At 40.6% G+C, this 17948-nt stretch overlaps 1 protein-coding gene and 1 long non-coding RNA gene across 4 annotated transcripts in view; one reads left to right on the top strand and one right to left on the bottom strand.

Annotated features, from left to right (window-relative positions):
- The first annotated feature begins 5 nt into the window (after positions 1–5).
- LOC143444066 (uncharacterized) lies at positions 6–17317 on the top strand. 2 transcript variants are annotated; one of them, XR_013113602.1, is made up of 4 exons: positions 6–322; positions 12692–12876; positions 14707–14784; positions 15309–17317. It is a non-coding gene; the product is annotated as an uncharacterized LOC143444066 (long non-coding RNA). The 2 variants fall into 2 exon arrangements; XR_013113601.1 differs by lacking the exon at positions 12692–12876.
- The window catches only part of Cep97 (centrosomal protein 97), a 40863-nt gene continuing 25082 nt past the window's right edge, over positions 2168–17948 (bottom strand). The window contains exons 11-12 of one of the 2 annotated variants that reach the window (XM_034514863.2): positions 7902–8532; positions 2168–5276 (exon numbers count right to left, since the gene is read on the bottom strand). In XM_034514863.2, the coding sequence (XP_034370754.2) occupies positions 5224–5276; positions 7902–8532 (684 nt within the window). In that variant the 3' untranslated portion in view covers positions 2168–5223. Of the gene's footprint in view, positions 8533–17948 lie in introns of both variants that reach the window. The other variant, XM_076943017.1, reaches the window with a different exon arrangement.

The following is a 17948-nucleotide window of genomic DNA, read 5'->3' on the forward strand; positions in this document are numbered from 1 at the left end:
AACTACGGGCGGAGTGGGGCGGGGCGAAGATGTTGACTGACAACCGCGCAAGCTGGGTGTTGTGCTCAGTGGCGAGCCCAAGGAGTTGGCACTGCCTGTGCTAACCGCCGCCCCAGGGAGCTTGTGTTCTGATGACTGTGTACCTCCGGAGATACACGCTAGCCCGAGGGATGGACCCTTTTGGAGACACAACTACAGATGACCTTCGGACATCAGCGTTTCCCTGGAGCGCCCCTCAGCTGGTTCTCTGCCTGAGAACTAACCACAAAGCTGGCCCAGCAGTGGCGAGTTGTTGGTACCAGAGAAACACTGCTTGCCAAACGTAAGCATAGAGATAGCAGGGTCTTGGGGGTCTTGAAGCTTCTCTCTTTGAAGTTAGTCTCTTGGCAAAAGTGCCAGAATATTCCACCCAAACCACCCTCAATGCTGGGTTATCCTAGATTGGACATTTTATGTCAAAAGCAGTTTGGCGAATCTGAGATGCTGAGGAGTCCCTAGAGGACAGAAGGGCCTGTGTGGAGCAAAAGACGTTCCTGGCCTTGCTGTGTTTCTCGAAAGGTCATAGAGCACAGTGGGGTTGGTCTTGTAATCTGAGCAAAATACTGAAAAAAAAAGTCTGCCCTCAGACTTAGTCCCCAAGTTGAAGAAGAATCAATATAAATTACAACTGTCATTAATCATCTTTCTATTTATTGACCACGGAGCTCTAAGAGCCTGAGGTCAGGAAGGACTGAAGCAAAACAACTGTCTCCAGGACATGATAAGACCCCTGCGTTCATGAACACAGAGCACCTGTGGTTGCCTGCACAGGACCCGAACAAAAGTAAAGCCACCAGCATTCTAACATAGCAGGACAAAGGGTTCGTGTGTACCCCCGTCCCGTAACAGAAGACCCAATGACGGCTTCTGGAGAGAAGGGGGTACTGTTTTCTTTAAGGGCCTGGTAGGTCAACCACTCTCCAGTGAATGACCCCACACATGTTAAGTGTTTGCATAGCACAAACTGGACTAAGTGGGTTGTTTTTTTTTTTTTTTTTTTTTTTTTTTTTTTTTGGTTTTGTTTTGTTTGGTTTGCTTTTTAATTAAGAGAACTCAGAGTTAGTGAATGAAGGGAGTAGGAGGCGGATCACGGGGCAGTAGAGACTGAAAATGATTAAAACACATTGCATAAAGTTCTAAAAGGAGTAATAAAAATTTATATTAAAAACTTAGAGATTCTACCAGGTGATGGTAGTGCACACCTTTAATCCTTTTTGGTGTGGGGCTGGCAAGATGGCTCAGTGGTTATGAGCACTTGCTCTAGCAGAGGACCTGGGGTGAGTTTCCAGCACCCCCACACACGGTATTTCACACTATTTGTAACTCCAATACCCTCTTCTGACCTCCACAAGCACACACGTGTGATGTGCAGGCATGCAAACTCAACATCCATATACAAGGAAAACTAAATCTTTAAAAAGGCAAACGTCACTAAAACCATCATCTAAAAATTATCTATAAAACTTTATAGCACAGGCTGATCATGCACAGAGGCATTTCTGTCTATCATTTTAACATGGCCTAGAGCTAAGCACAACTAAAATAATATGTCCATCATTTCTTTTAAATTATGACTTTAAACTGATAGTGTTCAGGAATGTTCTTCTATTTTGGTTTGGTTTGGTTTGGTTTGGTTGTGTTTGGTGTTTGGTTTGGTTTGGTTTGGTTTGGTGGTTTGTTTTGGTTTGGTTTGGTGTTCGGTTCGGTTCGGTTCGGTTCGGTTCGGTTCGGTTCGGTTCGGTTTGGAGACAGGGTTTCTGTGTAGTCCTGACTGTCCTGGAACTCACTCTGTAGGCCAGGCTCACCTTGAACACAGAGATCCTCCTGCTTCTGCCTCCTAGTGCTGGGATTAAAGGCATGCGCCACCACCACCACCTGGCATGAATCTACTTCTTAATTGAGTGTGCTTCTAAATGAACTCACCCTCAAATGAATATGTAGAGTCCCTTGGATAAAATCTTCATGCTTCCTTTGTGGAGAAAGGACAATGCTCTGGAAAGGAGTCTCATGCTTTCTATATATAAATTTTCTGAAGTAGAATTGTTCTGAACTTTACCTACCGATTAACTGTGAGCACAATGAGTAATAACCGTGGTTACTGATCACTGAAATAACCAGATATCACACCTAAATGTATAAAGCTTTTATTTAAAATTAGACAGACTCAAATACAGACGAAGAGTACAATATAAAATAGTAAGCCTTCATAAAACAGACTTCAGCCACCTTACGTCTTACTCTGTTTATACTAACATTTAAAAAAAAATCGAGAAAGAATGCAAAATCAAATTATTTTTAAACTCTTATTGCCAACATTAGTGATATTCTGGAACACAGGGCAGCAATGCAGTTAAGTGGTACAGTGCTTGTCTAGCCTGCCAGCACCACACACACACAAATTATTACAAAACAACCAAAGAAATGTATTAACAAGGCCACTCTGAGGAGTAATTCTTTCTGTCCACTAAAATTAATAAAAGAATTAAAATTCAGTGTGATTTCTACCCATTAACAATAAGAAGCATCCTAAAAAAGATGACGCTCGATCTCTCTCCTAGGCTATGAGGATCACCTTGTTTACTTGAGTTTTAACTGTAATATGGCACAATAGGCTTTAACACTAAAATTTACAATTTAAATGTTTCTATGCCTATAGGCCCAACTACTCTCCAGGCTGAGGCAAGAGCATCATTTGAAGGCCAGCCCTAGGCAACATAACGAGAGACCCTCACCTCAAAAAAAGAAAAAAATTAAAATGTTCCTTACAAACTACTTTTGCTTCACTTCAAGAATAAGGGTACCATGGCTGGGCATGGTGGTACATGCCTTTAATCCCAGCACTCAGGACGCAGAAGCAAACAGAGTCTCTGTGAGTTTCAGGCCAGCCTGGTCTACATAATGAGTTCCAGGACAACCAGGGCTTTTTAGAGAGACCCTGTCTCAAAAAAAAAAAAAAAAAAGTACTATGTATTTAAGGTTAAAAACATAACAATAAACTTCTTTTAACACAGATGTGGCAAAATAAGAATATACATTAAACAACCATGTAACTGAGCCTCATTTTTTCTTTATGAATGAGAACTAATCCAATGACTGTATTTCCCCTTCCTACTTCAGGAAAAATATATATTATTGTTATAAATCCAATCTTAATATTTTACATAAAAAAATTATAAGGAGAGATAATATTTAAAGCTGTATATTCCTGAAAGCATTTATGAAAAGTAGAAGACTTGCCGTAAATAGATAACAGAAGAGTATGCTATTATGATGCTTGTGTGTTTAAAATTAACCTGAAATAAATCTAGAGGACTCACACACTCAGAAACAGCACCATATAATTAAAGAACAAAGTTATTTACAAATAAACAACTATGTGGCCAAACATTTTCTAAAACATGCATGCTATAGTGTTCTATGTAGTTAGACATATAAGGGCAAACTACTTGAATATTGTCAGCTGTCATGATTAGATCTTTTTCACACTGGGAGAGTAAAATTCTTACCATCTGTTGCTCTATATTCAGTATTTCTTGAGAAAATTTTACCTACTTTGGCAATCTATAAGACTAGCTGTCATCAAATAAATGAGTAAGATACAGTGATTCTTTCCTAAAGTTTTAACTTTACTGTTGCTGTTTTTGGATTCAGATTCCCAGGTAGCCCAGGCTAGCTGAAGGTAGCCTTGAACTTCCAGATCTTCCTGCCTTGAAATCCCAAGTGCTGTGTCTACAAGTGATCATTGCTGGACTATGGTGTCGCATGCCTTTAATTCCAGCACTTGGGAGGCAGAGGCAGGCAGATATCTGAGGTGGAGGCTAGCCTGGTCTACAGAACCATGTCTCAAAAAACAAACAAAAACCAGAAAAACAAAAATCCATGTGTGCACTGCCATTCCCTGCTGCTATTATTGCTCTATACCAACAAATTTTTAAGAAACTTTAAACAAACTTTTAAGAAAGTCCCCTTTTTCTTTTTTTGGAGAACATTCATTCAAGGTTCTGAAAAATGTAGCTGTTTGCTACAACTCTGCCATTAAAGGACCTCTCTTAAAAGCTGTTTCTCCTCTTTAAAATGCAGCAACTTACTCACTACTGTAAAGACTAACAGAGAAGGTATACAGAAAGCTTGAAACACACAAACCTGTTTTCAGCTTACTGCTGACTACTACAACCTCAAGACAAGCTGGTTACCAACCCTGGGTTTCTGTTTCTTCTTCAAAATGAAGGAGTCTGTCCCTGATAATAAGACCAGCACCTCTTTTGCATTCTGTAATTATAATAGTGATAATAACAACAACAATAGTAATGGCAATAGATAATCTCAAGATCCTTTCTGATTCTCACATGGTATGATGGTTTAGGGAGGGAGGGGCTTGGGTTGGGTTGGGTTGGGTTGGGTTGGGTTGGGTTTGGTTTGGTTTGGTTTGGTTTTTTGAGACAGGGTTTCTCTGTGTAGACCAAGCTGGTCTCAAACTCAGAGATTCTCTTGCATCTGCCTCCCACACACAGAGATTAACGGTGTGTGCGCCACCACCCCCTGTCTATATGGTATGAGTTTATGCTTCTGCAGTAATTCCAACTGATAATCAAATACTCCATAATAAAGAGAATTTATCTGAGTCAAAACAACACAACTAAACAAAATCTCTCCTATCAAAAAAAGCCAAGATCAAAGTCCAACTCCCCAGACTCCCTGGTCTGTTCCCTTTCCAGCCAGACTAGTAAATAATCCAGAGTCACATAAATTACTATTCCTTAGTTACATAAGTTACCTTTAAATTATATAAACCAATAAAAATACGTTAAGTCTCTGCCTTAGTTTTCCTACATTCTGGCGTATTGCATTTTCACCTACATTCAAGATTCTCTGCAGCTCAAAGCAGGCTACTCCCCATTCCCATACTTCTAAAGCCTGGCAAAAATCAAAGAGAGGTAAAGCAGAATACGAGCAATTATCATATTCTGCCAAGTTTTTCACAAAGATACGTTGAATGCCATTTTCAGACTAGAAAAACAGACAAAAGAACAGTAGGTTCTGCTGACAATGCCTATCCGATGAAATGGCTGTATCTGCCATTACTTAAGTAAAGGAAGAAGCAGCTACCAGAACGGCACTCGGGGAAGCTCAACCATGGCGCAGCAGCCACTTTTCTGAAGTTAATGTGCCGTGACAGTTTTGGTGCTACCGCAGTGGGATGCTTTTCTTTAACTGTGGGCAGCAAATGAGGCACTTAACTGTAAAAATAGAAAAATAAGAAAAATTTTTATGGCCCATTGAAAAACAAATGAAAGATAGGCTTGAAGGACAGCTTACAAACACCTCTAACTTCAGGTTCGAGGGAGCTGACGCCCACTTCTGGCTTTCTTCAGTGGGTGCACTCATATACATGAACACTCTCCCTTGCACACATACACACACAAATTCTCACACATACAAACACTCACACACACACAAGCTCTCACACATAGACATACAATCTCTCACACATATACACTCTCTTACACATATACGCTGCACACATACACACAACTCTCACACATACACACTCTCTTACACATATACGCTGCACACATACACAACTCACACATACACACATAGTCTCACATACTCACACAGATACTATCACACACACACACACACACAGATACTCCCTCACATACACAGACACAATATTTTTTTAAAAATGCAAAATTATAAAAGGTAATTATTATTCAGAGTTAAATTTCAGTTTTTATCCATCAAGCATTCAATATTACACATCTATACTAGAGAAAATAGTTTGAAGTCAAGACTGTTGTTCTGTTTATAAAACACAGAAAACATGTTTTTTTCAAAGGATTCTGGATTTCTGAGAATGAAATGCAAGCCTTCTCAACCTGAGTGCTACATATTTATAAACTAAGCAAGCAAGTCCAGCTCACCGTAACGTAGAAGTGGACCTCTCAGCAAGTACCATGTGGTACTTAACTCTATTTTGGAAGGACCAGAACTTTTGTTTTATATACTTTCAATTAAAGGGGTGCTAATAGCTTTAACAGAATAATGGGTGATTTAGCACCTAGGTTTGGAGAACAGAATATTGTCAGAATTTGAAACAGCTGCTTGTCCACAGTTGGAACAATCAGATCTGTGCTGTGCTATTTAATGACAGCAGAACATTCTAAGAGATATAATGCCAAGTTCCTTTTTTTTTTTAACGCCAAGTTCCTAAATGTCACCTTTAATTGACAGATCTTCACATTCAAGAACAATATGATTATTCCTGAAGATAATTTTTATTATTTTTTTCTTTTCTATAATTATTGTTACTATTGCTGCTTTTACGGTTTTGTTGAGTTTTTTGTTCGTTTTGAGACAGGGTCTCACATGCAGCCCTAGCTCACCTGGAACTCACTAGTAAACCAGGCTGGCCTTGAACTCATCAGCAGCCGCCTGCCTCTGCTTCCCAAGTACTGGGATTAAAGGCATGTACCACCAGGCCCAGCCTGATTTCTTTTTTTCTTAGTCACCAGTAAATTGTCCTTCAAATGTGGCACTTTTCAGAGATTAGATTTAAAAAAAAAAAAAATCATTTAGAAAAAAATCATTTCCAGTCTGTCAGGATTTTAAATGTTCTTCACTGTGGGACAAAGGTCATGAGTGAAATAAGGACTGAGACACAGCTCTGTGGTACAGAACTTACCTAGCATGCACAGGGCCATAGATCTGGTCCACAGTCTCTGTCTCTCTCTCTCTCTCTCTCTCTCTCTCTCTCTCTCTCTCTCTCTCTCTCTGTCTCTCTCTCTCTCTCACACACACACACACACACAAACACACACAAAATGTAGCTTTGGCTCTTGGGGTGAAATATACATAGTATACATAGAAATAAAAGCAAGAACATAATGATGAATACATATTGATTTCTTACAATCTATTTCATCCCAAAATATTGGCACATAAATGTCAACAGCCTAAAAAGTACATAATAAAAAGAGACATTTGAGCAGCATGATTGCAAGTGAACACCTCTCATGTCTCCTTTCTCCATATCACAGAGAAATCCCCTTGCCCAAGTAAGCTTGACTTTAATCCTGTATGGAATACTTTACTTCAAAACTGATTCACAAATTAGCGAACGTTTGTCATGAGACAATTTAATCACCCCACTTAAAACTCTCATAATCTAGGAGTTAGGTGAACAGTTCAGTGACAAAGCCCAAGCTTAGCATGGTCAAGGCTCAGAGTTTAACTGTCACACACACACACACACACACACACACACACACACTCACTCACACTCACACATACACACTAAACCTTATTCTCCCTAAATGTTCTTATATCAGAAGGCTTTCCTTAACTCAGAGTGTGAAAACCCAGTTTTAGTCCAAGGAGACTGCCTGGGAAATTTCAGTTGTCCATAACCTTCATCCTAGTCATGTCCCACGTATTATATCCCTTACCATGTAGTTAAGAACCAAGTTCTCCTATTTAAATAAACAAGCTACTTCAAGAAACTGTTTCTGAAAAGCAGTACGGATGTAAAGGAAACATTATTGGTGTAATTATTGAGAAATAAAGTGCATACTCCTTTTAATATCAACATTGTTTAGTACAGTAGTACAATGAAAACGAAGGTGTAGTTCAGTAGCTAATATCTCAAACGTGTGGGACAAGAATACAGGTTGAATACAAACAATAACAAAATGGGGGAAAGGTTTGCTCCCCTGCAAAAGAAACTAAGAACATTAAGAAAATCGAAGTGAATTTCTGCTTCCCAGTTAGTCAGACAGGCTACACAGTGACACCCACATGCAACACCTGAAACCCAGCATCACATTCCGGAGGCTGCCCTTGGGCTTCTTCGTTTAACTTACAATTCTCTGGCGTCTGGCTAATCTCCTGTAAAGTAGGAGGAGATGCTCTCTGAGTCTCGCTGTCAGAGGAGGCATCTAACCTTTCCGGAGAACAAGCTAGGTGACGCTTATTGTCTCCTCCTGCCACGTCGTCAGAATCTGCCGCCTCAGCGTCGTCGTCGTCGTTGTCGTCGTCGTCCCGCTGCTGGACGGAAGTTAAATACTGTTGGAGCAGGGTGTTGTCCTGCTCACTGGCTAAGCTTTCCTTACTGCAGTCACTGTGCTCCTCAGCAGTGGCCTCTGACTCTGGGTCTTTGACGCATTTCACTGTGTCAGCGGAATTCCCCAACACGGAGTTTTCGCTGCTTTCTACCAAACTTTTTTCAAAATCCAAAGAATCCTGCAAACAGTGAACTTGTTCTGTCAGGGAGGAGTGAAAACCAGAGTCGGGAAAGTCTGGCACTGATTTCCCTTGAGGAGCTTCATCCTCAGCAAGGAACCAATCAGAATTCTGATCGGAAGAGGGGTCCTGATGGTGTGGAAATAACGGAGGCTTAGGTGACACCAGAGTACTTGATATAGGAGGCACATCAGTATGCCAGGAAACTAGACGCTGCTCTACTGTCTGTTGCCAAGCTTGTAGAGATCTCACCTGTAAACCAGGAGATACAGTTTTAGTATAAAGTAGATATCCTGTCTTAGTATAAAGTAAATATCTGTCTTTTTTAAATGTCCGGAGCTCCCCCCCCCCCCCCCCGCCCCAGAAGTCATACAGTTGCCTGCAGTCATTACTCCGCTAACCTCTTCACAGGGCTGACCCCAGCCTACTTGGGCAGGCACAGTGGTTTGTGTCCTTGACAGCAAAGGGCAATCCCCGGCAGGAGAGGAAGGAAGGTCGTAGCAGTTCTCCTGCCTCACTGGAGAAGTACGACAGCATCTTTCTCACTAAGGGGTCGATAATGTGCAAAATATAGACCAACATCTAGTCGATAAGGGACAGTTAGCACCTGTGAGTCTAAGTGGATCTTCTAAAATCAGTCTATTTTAGAAATAGATGCAGACATAGGATTTCCAATTATTTTAAACTGTATTATTTATAACTTTCTAATATCCCAAGTTCTTAACAATATGACCCTTTATATCTTAAAGTTATAACAATCATTTCAAATTTTTACTATAAAAATTGCAAGCTGAGCAATTTCAGTGGTGGCACATGCCTTTAATGCCAGCACTTGGGAGGCAGAAGCAGGCAGATCTTTGTGGGTTTGAGATCAGCCTGGTCTATGGAGTGAGTTCCAGGACAGCCAGGGCTACACAGAGAAACCCTGTCTCACAAAACAAACAAAACAAGCAAACAAAAACAGCAACAACAAAAAAGCAAGTGCTGGGTGGTGGTGGCAAACGCCTTTAATCCCAGCACTTGGGAGGCAGAAGCAGGCGGATTTCTGAGTTCGAGGCCAGCCTGGTCTACAAAGTGAGTTCCACGACAGCCAAGGCTATACAGAGAAACCCTGTCTCGAAAAACCAAAACAAACAAACAAACAAAAAGCAAGCAAGGGTAGGAAAGGACTCAGTGCCCAACAGCCATGCAACAGATCACAATTGTCTATATCTCCAGCTGCAAGGCTTCCATACCCACTTCTGGCCCGAAAGGCACTGTATGCAAATAGGTCACATACATACATGCAGGCAAAACACCCATCCATAGAAATCCTTTTTTTTTTTTTTATTGCAAGCAAGAAAGTAATACTAGGGATGTAGCTCGGCTGGTATAGCGCTTGCCTAGCGTGTATGAGGTCCTGGTTCTGAACACCAGCACTACACAAATCAGTTGTAATGGGGCACACCTATGACCCCACCACTTGTGAGATGCAGGCAGGAAGATCAGGAGTTCAAGGTCATCTTTAGCAAGAGTGAGTTTATGGCTAGCCTGGACTACATGAGAACTTAGCTCAAAAATAGAATAAGATAAAATGAAATAAAATGAACTAGACAGCTGGGGAGAGGAGAAAGCCGAATGGAGAAGTTTTGCTCTCACTTTGACTGCTCTCCCTCTGATGCAGTTGCTCATGTTGTGGTGACCTACAACCATAAAATTATTTTCATTGCTAATTCATAACTGTAATTTTGCTACTGTTATAAATTGTAATGTAAATTCTGATATGCAGGATAGCTTATATGCAACCTCTGTGAGATTATTTAATCCTCAGGGGAAGATTATTTAATCCCACAGGTTGAGAACTACTGTTTTAAAACCAAATTGATGCTAAATTCTGTACTAATAAAACCAAAGGCGGGTCTGGGCCAGAGCACTGAGCAGATCTTGGGTGGCAGCTCTGCCCCCAACCTCCAAGAACCCAGAGGAAGCGGGGATCCCAAGCGCTCTAACTTGGACAGAAACTAGTTCTCAGATCTTAGAAACTAGTTCTCAGATCTGAGGCCTGGACCAGACCTCTGCCAGGCCTGCTGTTGTGTGGACCCTGGATTCCACCTGAGACATACTGGAAGGTCCACTCAATCCAGATCCACAGAGGAACAACTGAACTCAGAGCGTCAGACAACATATCCTGAGATATTCTAGAGGAGACACTGCACCCAGAATAGCAGACACCTAACTGGACTGCTACCTTGGAGGCACCATATCCTGAGGTATCCTAGAGGTACCACTGTAATCAGTGCAGCTGGAAAAGATCACAGAGACATCTGGACCCCTAGGAGATCAGACACAAGCTAGATAACTGGAAAGGCAGGCTTCAGTCAGAGACAGCAAGTACAGGCAGCACTAGAGTTAACCAGATGGCAAAAGGCAAGAGCAAGAACATAAGCAACAGAAACCAAAGTTACATGGCATCATCAGAACCCAGCTCCCCCATCAGAGCAAGCCCTGAACACCCCATCACACCAGAAAAGCAGGATTCAGAATTAAAATCACTTCTCATGATGATGATAGAGGGCTTTAAGAAAGACATAAATAACACTCTCAAAGAACTTAAGGAGAGCACTGGTAGACAGATAGAAACCCTTAAAGAGGAAACACAAAAATCCCTTAAGGAATTGCAAGAAAATGCAACCAAACGGGAGAAGGAATTAAACAAAACCATGCAGGATCTAAAAATGGAAGTAGAAACAATAAAGAAATCACAAAGGGACCATACCCTGGAGATAGAAAACCTAAAAAAAAGATCAGGAGTCATAGACACAAGTATCACCAACAGAATACAAGAGATGGAAGAGAGAATCTCATGTGCAGAAGATACCATGGAAAACATTGACACAACTGTCAAAGAAAATGCAAAATACAAAAAGCTACTAACCCAAAATATACAAGAAATCCAAGACACAATGAGAAGGCCAAACCTAAGGATAATAGGTATAGATGAGGGGGAAGACTCCCAACTAAAAGGACCAGTAAATATCCTCAACAAAATTATAGAGGAAAACTTCCCTAACCTAAAGAAAGAGATGTCCATAAATATACAAGAAGCCTACAGAACTCCAAATAGTTTAGACCAGAAAAGAAATACTTCCCACCATATAATAGTCAAAACATCAAATGTACAAAACAAAGAAAAAATACTAAAAGCAGTAAGGGAAAAAGGCAAAGTAACATATAAAGGCAGACCTATAAGAATTACACCAGACTTCTCACCAGAGACCATAAAAGCCAGAAGATCCTGGACCGATATCATACAGACCCTAAGAGAACACAAATGCCAGCCCAGACTACTATACCCAGCAAAACTCTCAATCATTATTGATGGAGAAACCAAAATATTCCATGACAAATCCAAATTTACACAGTATCTCAACACAAATCCAGCACTTCAAAAAATAATTGGTGGAAAGCTCCAACACAAGGAGGGAAACTACAACCTAGAAAAAGTAGGAAAGTAATCTTCCAAAAACCGTAAAAGAAGGTAGCTACACAAACATATCTCCACGGATGTTAGCCCAAAAGCTTGGATTAGCGAAGACTCAACCCGCAGACCACATGAAGCTCATGAAGAAGGAAGACCAAGAGGGGATGCCTCAGTTCTACTTAGAATGAGAAACAAAAATGCTCAAGGGAGCAAATAGGGAAACAAAACATGGGACAGAAACTGAAGAAGGGGCCATCAGGAGACCATTCCACCTGGGTATTCATCTCATGTACAGCCACCTAAGCTAAACACTGTTGTGGATGGCTGGAAGTGCATAATGTGAGGAGCATGATATAACTGTCTCCTTAGAGGTCTGCCAAAGACTAACACACTCAGAGGATGATGCTCACAGTTAACCACTGATATGATCAGGGGTTTCCCAATGGAGAACTTAGTGAGAGGACTGAAGGAGCAGAAAGGGTTATTGACCCCAGGTGGAAAGCAACAATACCAAACAACCAGAGCCCCCCAGGGTCTAAACCACCAGCCTGGGAACACATAGGGAGGGACCCAAGACTCCAGAGGTATATGTAGGGGAGGATGGCCTTGTCGGACATAGGTGGGAGAGGAATTTCTTGGTCCCATAAAAAAAAAAAATGAACACAGAGTGGGGGGGGGATTTGAGGGCAGGGAGGGGATAATGAGGGGGGATAGGTGCAGTCACTGTCTCATAGAAGCATGAGGAGGGGGATGGGATAGGAGGTTTCTGGGTGGTGGGAGGAAGTAGGGTAAGGGGATAAAATCTGAAACATAAATACTACAACCAATTTTAACAACCGAAAAAAAAAAAGTTGTGAGAACCAACATCCTTTAAAAAAAAATGCCAGCCCCCTGGGGGGGGGATTTTTTTTTTCTTGATACTAAACTTGTTCTGAGAATTGTATATTGCAGAATACACAGCCTTGGTGTATCTACTCATCAAGCATACTGAGCAGACCTGCCCAAACCTCTGATGTCCTGGAATTCCATCTGGATTCAGTGAAGACACAGCATCAGAGGCTTATCAACTTACTCTTCCCCCAACCCCTCTTCTAAAATCTCAACGCCCTTAATCAGCTTGAAGAAGTTAAAGAAGAGTCAGTGCCCCTATTCCCTGAGCTTGGGGACTAATGTGGTTAATAATGGTCTGTCTTTCTAGGGAAAAGTAGTTGTTTTGTTGGAACGGGGGGATTAGCTAGGACTTATTGCATAGCCATAACCTATTGGTAGAAATCTGTATAATTATTATCAAGATGAAGTCATAATTTCTTAAATGGTACAAAATTTACTTTGATTTCAAATTTAAGGTTTTCATTGGTACGAGCCTCTTTTTTTTTTTTTTTAAGATTTATTTATTTATTTTATATGAGTACATTGTAGCTGTCTTCAGACACACCAGAAGAGGGCATCGGATCTCATTACAGATGGTTGTGAGCCACCATGTGGGTGCTGGGAATTGAACTCAGGACCTCTGGAAGAGCAGTCAGTGCTCTTAACCACTGAGCCATCTCTCCAGCCCCCGGAGCCTCTTATTAATATAAAAATGAGATGAATATTGATGCTCTCATGGACATTGTGCCTGTATAACACATTTAGGAATACAAGGCCTAGACCCAGCCCTTTTTTAACTTTTTTAACTGATTTGGGATGGTTAACCTATGAGTTAAGGGACTATAGCAAATTCATATCTTTGAGTTTATTGTTAGGGTGTTTTCCATATTTTATTTAGAAATAGCTGAGAGGAGTGAACAGACAACAGTCCAGGTTACCTTACATGGATAGTTGGTTTTCAAAACATCAGAAGTCCATAGAACTGACGCTACAAATATTTATATATTAATGTTCATATTGATTAGAGACCTGTCTACTCCTGACAACTTCCTGTCGTGGATTCTAAGAAGAAATTGAGCATCCTTGGAGTTACTCCAGTTGTGTGGTGACAGCCACTAGGCAAGAATTGCCTCTCTCCATCTACAGACAAATTACTGTCCAGAAAAGGACACACATGCAGAATAGTCGACTGATTATATCTGCCTAGACAGAGTAATCAGCCCTTAATAATCCTGTATCACTAAGGTCTGTTAGATGATTCTGGGCCAGAAGGCTGAAGATTTGATGCTCCAACGTTCGGTAGTATAGGGGCTTTTCAGGTGTTCAGCAGTCTCTATAAATTGGCTAAGTTTTAGAAGTTATGTTTAGTGCTTCCCATAACTTCAGTTAAATCAGTCATTCTGGATTTCTGATGGGGTTGAAGACCTATAGTCTCATAGCCAATCCTGGCTATTTACTTTGAGAGAAAAGATCTGAGTAGATGGTTTTCAGCTGACATTCATTCTAAAGCCAAAAAAGTCAGGATCAAAAGTAAGTGTTTTAGTTAGAAGAGATAACAGAGGTATTAGTTAGTCAACAAAATGATGGACTGGGTTATTAGGACTATCTTGTACCTCACTGGTACAATTAGGAATAATTATGCTCTAATTGTATTTTGAGAGAAAAGTTTTACTTTAACAGGAAGAGTGATATGTAGGAGGAGCTAAGTGGGAAGGAATACTGAGAGGAAGAGATAGAGCAAAGAGAGAAGATGAAGAAGAGGAGAAGCTAGGTGATGAGAGAGAGAAAGAGAGAGGGGGCATGGAGGCAGATGTTCACATGTCTCCACCAGTCAAAGATAGTTTTTATATCTAGATTGGGTATTGGGTTACGCTTCTGATTGAGCATTACCAAACTTATAAATCCTTTGATTAACATTTAAAAAAAATCGTATAAAAGCAAAAAGGAAAGTGGGGGGCATGGGACAGGGGTGTTCTAGGGAGGGGAAATGTGGAAAGGGGATGGCATCTTAAATGTAAATAAAATATAAAATAAAATATATGAAAAAAAAAAAAAAACCAAAGGCTTAAAATGACTTCAGTCTCTGCCCCTCACAGGCTGCAGCACTCAGGAGAGCAGGCCCTGCACCTCAACTGGGCAGCACAGTGGAGCTAGTCCTGGTGGAGAGGCCATGGGTGAGTAGTGGGAACCAGGTTGTCTTTCCTGGGAAAGGTGCATGAACGTTCTGGGGATGCCCTCCTGGAAGTAAGGCCCTTGGAGCTTCTCTCACTTGGCAAAGACCAGGGGGAATGATATCTAGAACGACTGTGTCAGTCCTCTGGAGAGGGGGGCTATGATTCCTGCTTACTTAAAAAGTTAAGTAAAGACATGATTGATCAAGGCCTTTATAAAGGATCCCTTATTGGATGGTCTCAAAAACTGATTTATGAGGAAATAGAAAGGGCCTTGGAAATATCAACTACTTCTGAGGACTTAAACCCACCAATACATGGAAGAAAGGGAAAGTTTAAACCTATTAAGAGAACATAGAGACTCCCAGCCAGTGGCACGGGTTTCTTTCCAGTCTTCGATGGTGCCCTGAGCAGACTTTGAGCATCACCTCTGCGCCCAATTCCCCCAAAACCCAGAGGAGGCTGGACTCCCAGGAGCTCTAACAAGCCCAGGATCATAGAGGGCATGTTTGTGTTTTTTTCTGCAGGATGCTAAAGGAGCATGGTGGCTGCCAGAGTGATTGGTGAGACATGCTGATGCCAGGACAAAGAATGATGCTAACCTATGATCTTGCTCCATGCCGTAACTGGTGACTGGGAAGCTGTATGGGACATATGTTCCTGACCCACCTTTGCTTTCCTAATCCCTGATGGGACAAACTGCCTTGCCTCAAGTTTTTAGACCTTGTGGGACAGAGAATCAAAAAGAGAAGTTATAAGGACTCTTGTATTTTTCTTAAATGTGACTAGTTATTCGGTCTCAATCATGTACTGGTCTAGAAGTCAATCCAATATTAGAAATAACAGTCTTTATTTGGAAGGCAGGTTCTGGACATTTTCAGAGTCATATTTGGGAGTTAGCTGCAGTTTTCTATGATGTTATGCTAGCAAGAGATAAAGTTGAGTCAGGATCTGGATTTCAAACAAGTGTTAGTGCATGTGTTAAAGCTCTTTTAATTGTCAAGTTAAAATTACTTTTGTTTCTTCTACAGTATTTATTGTAAGTTGCATTGATTGTACACTTTCTAATTGTATTACTGTGTTGAGATGTGGCATGTCTGTTACGGGAGTCTATCAGCCAGCTTTTGTCTTATTGCCCTGAGTATTACAAAACCTTGGTTTTCTGGGAAAAAAAAAAAAAAAAAAAAAAAAAAGCTTGCAAGTACTGGAAGAAATAAGTTAGGCTTTAAGCAGAAGCAAGAGGGTAGTGGGCTTGATTATTGCTGGTATAACAGCTCTAATTACATTAACTGCTAGCACCACTGCTTCTGCAATTGCTTTGACACAAGAAGTTAAGACAGCTACTTTTGTTAATCATTTAGGAAAAAATTGTTACTAAGGTGTTGAGTATATAAGAGGATTTAGATAGGCATTTGGAACAACAGATTGATCTTCTTTATCCTATTCAAATTGTTGGAAGGAGGTTCAGAGTTTAAGAATAAGGAGCCATCTCAAGTGTCATGCCAAGTACCAATGGAGTTGTGTTACTTCTAAAATTTACAATGATAGTCATTATAACTAGAAAAAAATTTAAAGACACTTGCAGGGTATTTGGCATAATTCTAACAACTCTCTGGATGTTTTAACTTTGCCTAGTAAGCTCATAAATTTAAAGAATGCTGCTCTGCTGAGCTTTGATGCTGCAGATAATGCTGATAAAATTACCCATGGCCTGAGGTCAGTATTTCCATTTTGGTCAAGCATCAAAAATGGCATATATAGATTGATCATGCTAGCCCTTTTTGGCCTGGGTATACTTTTACTCCTGCCCATTGTGTTAAAGCTTGTCTTTAACAACATCAACATGTTGGCAGCTAAAGTATATTGCTTGAACCTGAAAATGGACCCCCAGACAGAGTTATTAAATTAACAAGCTGGCAAGCCAAGGATGGGTAAGATCCTCACAGAGCTTACCAACCTAAGACAGAAGTTAATTGCTTTGGATAATGCATATTCCATGACGGGTAAGGAAGGCATTCTTGGCAGAATGACCTAATACAGGCTCAGTCTTGTTTATGAAATAAAAAAGGGGAAGATGTGGGCAGCTTTTGGGGCTGCTTGGCAAGAATCTGACATGAACCAAGGACAAGGAAATGGGCTGCTTGGCAGGAATATGACATTGGCCAAGGACAAGAAGTAGGCTTCAGGCGGGAATCTGACATTAGGCTAGAACAAAGAAGTCATTTCAGGCAGGATTCTAAATCTTAGGCTAGAACAAAGAAGTAATTTCAGTCAGGAATCTAAATCTTAGGCTAGAACAAAGAAGTAGGCTTCAGGCATGAAAATGACTTTGGGCTAGGACAGGAAAGTTGGCTCAGATATTTTGTTTATCCTGATAAGTCCTTAGAAACAGTGATCAAGGGAGTGGTCATGGAATTTTGCTTATCGCCTTGCTTGCTCCTTGACTATTTGCACCTATTGTACTGCTAGTTCTTCAACCTAGAACTGACCTGAATACTTGCATGTAATTAAAATGGTATAAAAGCCAAAAGGAGGAGGGGGGATGGGATAGGGGCCTTAGGGGTTGGGGGAGCAGGGCATGGGGAAAGAGAATAACATCTAAAATATAAATAAATAAAATATCCAATTTTTTAAAAGAGAGAAAGAAGATAGAGCCTAAAGGTCAACAGTTCATTCTCAGGACAAATTAGTCCATTCATAGGATAAGTTAGTAAGTAAAATTTGCTAGCTCTTAAAAGAAATATAATTTGGATAGATTCATCTTTGCCTTGGGTAAGGGGAACAGTACAAGTTGATGGGAAGGTGTTAAGTGTTAGTTTCTACTCTTTTTGGAAAAGTTGTATGAAGCAGGACCATACTATAAAACTAGACAAATTATGGCATAAAGACAACTTAAAATACATTGTGAGCACGTTGAATCAGAAGGTGATAAAATACACAGGTTACACTTCTGTTAAAAGTTTATTTGGATTCTAATTGTCTTTTACTTTGAAACTGCATGTCTGCTGCCAGCCTGTGCACAATTCACACTGGATGTGCCTGGCTAGATATAATCATTTGGCTTGCAATACGATATTTAAATCATTTGGCTTACAATATTCAGGTGCTTAGCTATGACATAATCATTTGGACTATAATACTATACTCCTTAGATATGGAAAAAGGCT

This window comes from Arvicanthis niloticus, chromosome 12 (assembly GCF_011762505.2).
Source record: "Arvicanthis niloticus isolate mArvNil1 chromosome 12, mArvNil1.pat.X, whole genome shotgun sequence".
Lineage (NCBI taxonomy): Eukaryota > Metazoa > Chordata > Mammalia > Rodentia > Muridae > Arvicanthis > Arvicanthis niloticus.